At 37.7% G+C, this 9,314-nt stretch overlaps 1 protein-coding gene across 1 annotated transcript; it reads right to left on the bottom strand.

The window, feature by feature from the left end:
* Nucleotides 1–4,413: 4,413 nt before the first annotated feature.
* On the bottom strand, nucleotides 4,414–8,736 carry LOC140230579 (uncharacterized). Its single transcript, XM_072310721.1, has 3 exons — nucleotides 8,449–8,736; nucleotides 6,956–7,189; nucleotides 4,414–6,254 (listed from the first exon to the last, which is right to left on the bottom strand). The coding sequence occupies exons 1-3, from the start codon at nucleotides 8,688–8,690 to the stop codon at nucleotides 6,134–6,136; spliced, it is 597 nt and encodes a 198-aa protein (XP_072166822.1). The 5' UTR covers nucleotides 8,691–8,736; the 3' UTR covers nucleotides 4,414–6,133.
* Between the last annotated feature and the right edge of the window lie 578 nt (nucleotides 8,737–9,314).

The raw sequence follows: 9,314 nt of genomic DNA, 5'->3' as shown, positions 1-9,314 counted from the left end.
CTTGCCAAATTTGGTGAAAATTTGACCATGCGTTTTGAAGAAGAAAAGAAGCCCTAATTTGGACCCCACATGCAGGGCATAAAGGAGGCACTCCTGCATTCGCCATGAACAAAATGTACAATCATCAATATAACCTATATAGCCATCACTTCTGGTTCTAGAAAAGATTTTTTTTTTTTTTTTTTTACATTTCTCAATGGGGGGGGGGGGGGGGGACAGATTGAGATCTTATCCTCCTATACCAGGGTAGCCATTATATACCTGCAAAATTTGGTTCGAAAATCCACTATGTGCACGTTTTCAAGAAGATGAAAATACAAACGTATAATCAAAAGTTTACCTACGACGCACGCCGGACGACAGAAGACCCAAGACAGACGATGCAATCAGGACGCCATCACAGCTCACTAGGCTTGAGCCTTGGCTCACCTGAGCTAACAAAGCAAAACAAAGTGGTCCTAATAAAAAGAGGCACCTATGTGCATTTTATTATAAGAGCACTTTGTTTTACCCTTTTTTTTATATATCTCAGCCATTTCAAGACCAATTTTCATCATATAAACCTAAAATTCCCGTAAATTCCTCGTAGAATTGTATGCTCTGGAATGTGTCATAACAATGATTTTAATTATCTCGAAAAAGTCAATATCTGAATCCCCATCTCATCTATATCTATATATCCCTTTAACATGCTATATGGAATAACACTCGTAAGTCTGAGTATCAAAGACTGCTCACAATATACTGCCAGTTCGTTCATTTTGGGAGCTAGGTTTTACTCTTTTTGCTCCACGTGATGGTGTGAAATGGCATTCACCATTAGATCGCCTCACGCGAACTAAGTTTAGTTGAGATGTTTGATACAAGGACAAGAAGCAGTAGGCGCTATAATGTTCACTAAAAAGCAACATGTTCATGTATAGGTACACACGTTTCTCTCGTTGATCTCTGTTATAGTGAATGTGTTTGCTTGTTGAATTGTTTGTGTATAGGATACGCGTATGTATTATACGTGTTTGTTTGTTTGTGTGTGTGTGTGTGTGTGTGATGCCCCCTATTATAACATACATTTATATTCTAAATTTATCTTATCAATTTTATGGCGTCTCTCGAGCAAACAATGCATAAATGATACCAATATGCTGTCTCGATCGATTTATTGCAGAATTGAGATTCCTTCAGGGTTATCCTTATTTTATTGTCACTTAAATACCATCTCAGCAATCTCTGCATCTGATTAGCAGTAAAGATTTCAAAAGATCAGTGAACTCCGTGAGCTTAAAATACATGTATCAGGAGCCAATTCATACTTTCGGCCTATATTGTAAGCTTCTTTACATACTGTATATATATTTTTTTCAAACCTTGATACAGGCGACTCCCATTATGACAAAGTCCTCACGACTACAATGGCAGTTATTAGGTGATCCGAGTATCCTCTCGGATCACCTTCTGTATCTGTATGGACTCTTTCTTCTTCTTCTTCTTCTTCTTCTTCTTTCTTTATTTCTCCCCAAAAGTTGTGCAGAGGTTAGCTAAGAAAGTGCTATGCCTATCAAGTTCAAACATACCATGACCGTGTATCGTGTCCCAAAGACGACAGATCTAGTTTTTCGTTGTATTTAAACGTTCATATTGTGCACCATACCCGTAACGCTAATAATTTGGGGACCAGCTACTTTGGTTGTACATTATAATCAATTTTCGTTTGAACGGAATCATCCATACAACAGAATGTCCGTATTATAGGATTCTATAACACGTGTGCTTTAACTGCATGGACCCAACAAAGAGATAGTCATATACGACGAGAGTCAGCTATAGCTACTGTATATTGTGTTGTATCTTTTTCTTCTCTTGTGTGGATATGGTCTTTGTCCCTTGGTAATTTCCTGGAATTTCGGGTCTGCCATATGACTGACAAGACAATTCCCCAGAGGCTGCATGGGGCCCAAGCGTGCTGGTAAGATCCGCAAGCTTTACATTAACCTGTCGAAGGAAGATGATGCGAGGCAGTACCTATAGTCCACCGTTCCCTACCACTAAAGGAAGGCAAGTCTAGTGAATGCATCTTCAAGAACTGTATTGGTCACTCTATCTCTGTTTGATTTTTTTTTTTTTTACCTCAAATCAACTTTTATGCTGATTTAGTGCAGTCATTAATGCAATTAGTTCTCATGAATGATCGAAACCTGAAGGAAATCTCGATTTGAGAGAAAGATCATGGCCATGCATTTTGAGAAACATCTAATATTTAGATGTATGGCCTTCCTTTCTGTGAAAATACATTGTATGATAATTATTTCTTTAAGTCTCTAAGATTTCTAGTTTGCAAAGGTAAAACTGATTAAAGACAAATCAAGGTTATATTTTGTTAGGAAATACAATAAAATGGAAGTTTCTCTATATTCCCTTCTGAGGAAATGTCAGTACATGTACAATGTATTCTCTTTCTGATATTTTCCCTTCAGATCTTTCATGAAAATGTAAAGCTTATAAGTGGTAAAACTGTAAAAGTTGTGGTCAAGTTGCTTTAAATATGGATTTGGTCTACAGCCGTTTCCTGTTTCAGTTTCAGTGGACGTTTTCTTGACTTCAGAATATAGTGATTTTAAATTCACGAAACTCGATATAACGAGATGGTCGGGACCGAGTCATTGTCCTCGTTATAGCCGATATCTCGTTATATCAGTAGGCATAAAAGAAGGCATAAAATAAAGACATTAATTTGCACATGTGGGACTACCCATCATATTTCAATCAATACTGATAACTTGATATTGTGTGTGAGGGAATTACTCACCTTTATGGGTAAGAAGATGTTTTTCGCCAAGGAAATCCAATATCAAGAATGTGTTTCTTATTAATTGTCGATGTTTGAATTTGTAAATTTATATAGCTTGCGATAGTGTATTGTATCAAGATCGTCTATGGATTGGTATGTGGTTATCGTATGGGTGTGTGTTGTGTGGAAAGCTTGAATATGGTCTGCACAATGCTGTGTGTGTATGTGACACATTCTGTATGTACATTATGACCGCGTGTGTGTGAAGACGGGAAATTCCCTAAGTAGAAGGCCAATCACAGCATCAGATTGCCTCACACCTGCTAAACGTCATGATGATGTCATGGCCGTCCCACCACATTTTCTGCATGTATCAGTGTGCGTGCACACACACACTTCACACGTACAACATGCAGTGCTAGCTGGAGTGCACTGAAGAAAATGATTATGTGTGTACAAGACAGTTTTTGGCGCATCAAGCTTCACAATCTCGGAAGATGATAGCACAGGCGAAGTAAAGCTTTACCGAAGGCATTTTGCTTTACCTCGCTATAGCAGGTTTGATTTACTATGTTTTTCTTTGTTTGGAAGTCACAAAATTTATCTCGTTATAGCAATTATTTCGTTATAGCCGATCTCGCTATAAGAGTAGCATTTTACATAGACTTGTGTGGAAGGAAATTTGGGACCGAGAAAATTTCCTCGTTATAACCGATATCTCGTTATAGCAGTGTTCGTTATACCGAGTTTCCCCTGTATATTATGTAGTCTGTATCTTACATCTTTTGTTATGTATGTGATATCAAAGATCCTACAGTTTCTGAAAAAAAAAAACCCAACAGAACTACATTAACTACCATACAAGGCCCATTGTAATAAAAAAAAAAATGGCGAGGACCGGATTTTTCCTCTTGCTTGTCAGCTGATTGGGCGCCACAATTGGTTAACAAGATGTGACATGATTTCATGGCAATTTACCGTAATTTTAGGCCGCTTCAATCCTATTTCTTCCGCTGGTCACACATAACTGAACCTCAGTCCATCGTTTCAGCCATAAATCAAGTACATTTTGTACACTGTTGCAACAGCTAGCCATCCTGACTAAACTGCTTTGTACAGTTCATGGTCAAAGCAAAAGTATAGAAAGTGTACAAAGCAGGGAAAATAAAGAATTCTTGTCAGACTAATAATGGCAACAAAATATTTCTTCACTTTTTTTTTTTAACTTTGATTTTATGAAGTGCCAACATCTGTGCACGAATTATGTGTGTGTGTGCAGGGAGGTGGGAACCACCTCCCTGGTGTGTGTGAAGTATGTGTGAATGCATGGATTTGACTGTTTGCTCTTGGTCTTGAGGATTCTACGAGTCACAAATAAATTCAAAGGTAGGCAACATTGTTTATTTTTTTGCGAGTAATGATACATGCATGAATAAGCAGATAAATGTTATCTCTCGTCTTTAATGAAACAAGTGAAACTTACCCATTTTATTCATCAGATTTTACTCTTATTCATCAGCTTTATTTTCTAATCACCTTTGATACCATGTAGAATTAAGGGGTGACATACTAACACACAAAAAAACTAGCCATCTTTCAAAAATGTGGATCATTATTATCTATAGTCAATAAGAGCAGTACATATTTGTAAAGACCGTCTGACACACGTCATCAGCTAAAAAATTGTGAGTAATGATGTAATGAATGTGACCTGTGCAAAGCAAGTGATCATGCACCAATGATATATGGTTGACCTGTCTTGGCTGTGATGGATTTATTTTGTTGTAATATGGTTTATTTTTTGGCTTTTATAACTTAAACTTGTTCTCTATTAATAACTCTTGTAGACTAAGTGAAATCATGACAATCTTAGGCAATACGTGTATAACAGCGATGGGTTCATTTACTTGGTACAGCAAATTTTATTTTGAAAACCTTCAAACAAAGTCAAAGATCGTAGGCTAAATTCAATCAGAACAGTCCTATTGTGTGCCTAAAATCTGCTATCCACTCATGGTATTTGCAATAGATTGTCGAACCACAAAAATGTCCAAGAGCAATAGAGAAATGTTCTTTCATTTTGCCAGTGAAGTACAATATACATTACCATTACCAGTACCGATTATCAGTGAAAGTACAGAGGATAACTCTTTGATACATGAATACCAATGCTAATTAGACACAAGCACTATAAGGCGAAATAAATTTCTTACAGTTGTCTTCTTTTTTTCTATAATACGTGTAGCTTATGTTGCCGAACTCCTGGCTGACATCTAGATCTGGGATACTATGTATGACAGTGATGAATTGTCGCCATCACTAAGCAGCGGGCATGTGTAAAGACAAACATAACTGCAAACACATAAAATACAGGTGTATGTACAAGTAATTAACAGTCTCAAATTCTCAGTACATCTACATTGTACATCTACGCAAACGTATACACATGCCATGCAACTACACATTGTACAACCACAACAACAAATATTATAACACATGTACAGCTGTACTTAAATACAATGTACATGAAACACATCATATACACATCTATTTCATCTACTATACCACCATGGTAGTGATAATTTTGTTTTGTAAATGGCAAGAGATAAATACAGCATACATCGTACATGTACTTGTAAGCTGAACAAATGAAATGAATGTGAGTTTGTTTTTTTTCTTACAACAAAATGAAGTCCTGAAGTAAACAAAATATACAAGGTGCATTAACATCAGTCATAGATCTTGTATATAGCTAGCTAGGGTATAAGTAAGGGTAAGTGATAATTTTGTTTTGTAAATGACAAGAGATAAATGCTTGTAGCTGAACAAACGAAATAACTGCAAGTTTATTTCTTTACAACAAAATGAAGTCCTGAAGTACACGCTGTAAACAAAATATACAAGGTGCATTGACATCAGTTATACATTTTGCATTTTATTAATGAGGGTACATGTACCATAACCTGCAACAGTGACACAGGACAAAACTGGTGATTTGATAATTATTCTGAACCCAAATAAATCTACAAAGTAGACTCCATCTGTAAACAGAAGTACAGTTGTATAAAAAAAAACCATAAAAAATGACAGCCCAAAGGCCCTACCATTTACATAACTCTAAAGAAATACAGAAGTAATACATGTTCTACTAATGCCAAAATTACAAGTCATCCATACAAGATAAATAATGTCACAGTATGCCCAAAGTGGCAAACCAACCCCTCATCAACCCTTCCAAAAACAACTACAGAGAGAGAGAGATGCAATTAATATCATGTTGAAGTTTGACCATTCCATCACAACAATCCTGATGTCACACTGGGCATCCTTAAGTCTCTTGATGCCATTTTACTGGAATGTATTTCTGATGAGGTTCACTGCACACGAAGGAAGTGGAACCCGTACTTGACGACCCAAGTATTCCCAACACCACCAAGCCAGCTGTCGGTATGCCATGTGCCTTGATTTTCTGCAAAAAAGAAAAAGAAAAAAGTTCAAGTGACAGAAGATTGGAAGATGTATTACTGCGTTCTCATTTCTTTTACATTTTCTTCTTCTTTTTTTTTTTTTTTGGGGGGGGGGTACATAAATACAGAATTGAAACAAAAATGATCATCTGTTGTATGCACAATGGAACTACAGTGGACTCCCCTTATAATGAAGTCCTCAGGACCAACAGTTTCTTTCATTATATCAAAATTTCATTGTAACTGAAAAAAAGAATAAAAGTACATAGAGCGTATAATGTTGCAGCCTGAATTTTTACTTCGTTGTAACTGGAATTTTGTTATAACCATTTTCATTATAATGGGAGTGCACTGTATCATATATCTTCACTTTTTAAATTACTGGGGGGGGGGGGCAATCAGATTAAACTGAATTCTGTTGTAATTCAAATTGACTTATCACCATGAACAGACTATAGTTACAATAGGTAGGCCCTACTTGTACATCATAGAACAGATACGTTACTATGGCACTGAGTTGAATGACAAGATCATTTACCTACCCTTTAACCATAAGGCTAAAATACCAAGTTATAAAATAGGCTTCCAATACTGCTAAAGTTCAGCTTGCCATGGAAACATTTCAATTTCTACCACCAAAAAAAAAAAAATGTAATGTACGGTCCAAATTTATAAATGATAAAGGGGGAAATGTGTATCTCACTCATTTTCAGAAGCATCTTGTAGAATTTCCTCCCCATACTGTTGGATGTATTGGTTGTAGGCTGTCTCCAGGACCCATTGATTCAAACAAACTGTCTGAAATCCTGGATGAGCTGTGATGCAGCCAAGTTCTTCTGGATATTCATCCATTCTTGTTACGATTTGCTGCAATTCCTTACAGCATTTAGATTCTTCAACTGTAGGCATTGGTGTACAGCCACCAGAGCACAAACACCTGGAGATCAGATAAGAAGTAACCATTATTGGTCATAGCATACTATTACTTTGGAATTTGTGGAAGGATATAATTATGCAAGTATAGTGAGAGAGTTAAGATTACACAAAATTATGCCGACACATCGTTTTGGGTCAAGGGGTATACTTAGTAGTACACAGCTGTAGAGAGTAGGCCTAGATCTACAATAGTTTCCAACCTTGCTTATACAAAGTTGTAATAACTTGAAAGGTTGGTGCCACATTTTACTGCCTTCAACGCAGCTTTTTGCTGCCACTTCTGAGTTTCTTCAGCTGACAAGCAAAAAAAAAAAAAAAACCCCAAAAAACAAAAAAAAAAACCAAAAATCCAAAAAAACTAACAACTAAAAACAAAGCAAAAAGCCCTCACCTGCACTTTTAAGCCCTCTAAAGCTTAACCACATTGTTTTTCTTTTTCTGTAGCCACTTTGGGGTAAAAAAGTGAGGGGGGGGGGCATTCACAGCCCAAGTATTCCTATTATAAAAAAAAAAAAAAGTAGGGGGGGGGAACCTTATGAGCATGAAATTTCATCCTCTGAGTAGGTTACTTACGCAATTGAGGAGCGATAAAAAATAAGTGTCCAGTAATACAATCTACTCTCCTAAATGTGTGCTGCGTCAACAGAGCACACCGTGTAAACTCCAACACAATTATCTCTGATTTAATCATTAAATACTAGTACACATAGACTATCCCTATATCAACAGACGTCTAGAAACTATGTCATTTAGACCCAGTCCTAAAACCTGATTGATAAACACTTTAATTTATCAATTGAGTCTGATTTAGATAGTTCAGTTACTGAGTTAGGCCCCTGCTCCCCTAGCCTTTTGTCAAGGCACTCTCGCTGTATGGTGAAGAGAGCCCAGCTGAGTGGGTTGTGCGAGGGCCTTTTGAGATCTGCTTAGCATCCTTTTGTTAGCCCTTTGAATTACCGACTTTTGCTCCCCGATTTCGGGAGCAAAAGTCGACCGACCAATCAGCGTGTCTGTCTGCTCGAACCCGATTTGAATAGAGCGAATGCGCGCACGCCGCTGCCGCAGACCTCACAGAACTCTACACACAGAGTATGTAGAGTTCCGTGGCAGACCTCCTCAGGTGGTCAGTGATGCATGCGAACAGGCATGACAATTAAACAAGTTGTGTTTTTATATGCTCTCAGGAATAGATTCTAATATAAACCTGTTTACCATACTACTAGATTCTATTAACTCTAGTAGAAAAAGTCTGCTACTTGCCAGTCATTATTTCCCAATCTTGCTCCTGAATCAACGCCGTCTTCAGCTGATTCGGGATTTTCTCCTGCAGCTTTGTCAACTTCCGGTCCCGGCTCTTCAGCGAGCGGCTCGAACATGTATGGCTTTTCACCCCATGTATATCCAGCGATTTCACAGTCATCTCCATCGTCTTCTTCGGACGTATCGCTGATGTCCTCGGAATAATCCCCAAAATCAGATTCGGCAAGGTCGCTGTCATCCATTTCACGCTACTCAGAGGTCCTACTGTGTACAGAGAGCAGAACCAAACTCTTACTCAGTAACTGACGACTGGATATTGCATGCAGTGATTACTTGCACTGGGTGGACTCGTACACTACAGTACTAGAGCTGAGAGGTCTACTCGCACACTTGTCAGATCATCGGCGCGGTCCACTCTCGATCTCTCTAACGTTACATGCGCAGTTTTCGCACAGCCCGCCCGCCCGACACACGACACGTGTTGTGTATAAAACAAACACACAAACAAAAACCGCCGCGGCCGCCGAGAAAACGAAAGAGAAACTAGACAAAAACTCTAGGTTGCTCTAGTCGCGGAGTCTAGACTCTTTACACACTTACTGTATTGATAAAGAACTGTCTATTATGTTTCTAAAACTAAAATTGTTATTTTCTCAAAGGGTAAAATTAGAAAGATTCCCATCTTTCATATATAGGAAGTTCGAACTTGGAAGTATTATGAATATATTTGGGTATATGTTTCAATTACAAGAAAAAAAATTATATGTTCAGGCTAGCATAGCGATATATTCTCTAATTTCAAAATGTAGAAGACTTAATTTACCCATTGATATCCAACTTAAGTTATTTGACAGCCTGGTCCTCCC

The sequence above is a fragment of the Diadema setosum genome, chromosome 7 (genome assembly GCF_964275005.1).
Source record: "Diadema setosum chromosome 7, eeDiaSeto1, whole genome shotgun sequence".
NCBI lineage: Eukaryota > Metazoa > Echinodermata > Echinoidea > Diadematoida > Diadematidae > Diadema > Diadema setosum.
The sequence above is the reverse complement of the archived record's forward strand: the minus strand, read 5'-3'. Positions and strand labels throughout refer to the sequence as shown.

Bases quoted from the DNA above. Each gene is read 5' to 3' on its own strand.
- LOC140230579 (XM_072310721.1), bottom strand. From the start codon at position 8,690: ATGGATGACAGCGACCTTGCCGAATCTGATTTTGGGGATTATTCCGAG. The intron at 7,190-8,448 runs GCAAGTAGCAGA...TCTGATCTCCAG, and splicing joins AGATTGGGAAATAATGACTG to GTGTTTGTGCTCTGGTGGCT. The intron at 6,255-6,955 runs GTGAGATACACA...TCTTTTTTGCAG, and splicing joins CAAGATGCTTCTGAAAATGA to AAAATCAAGGCACATGGCAT.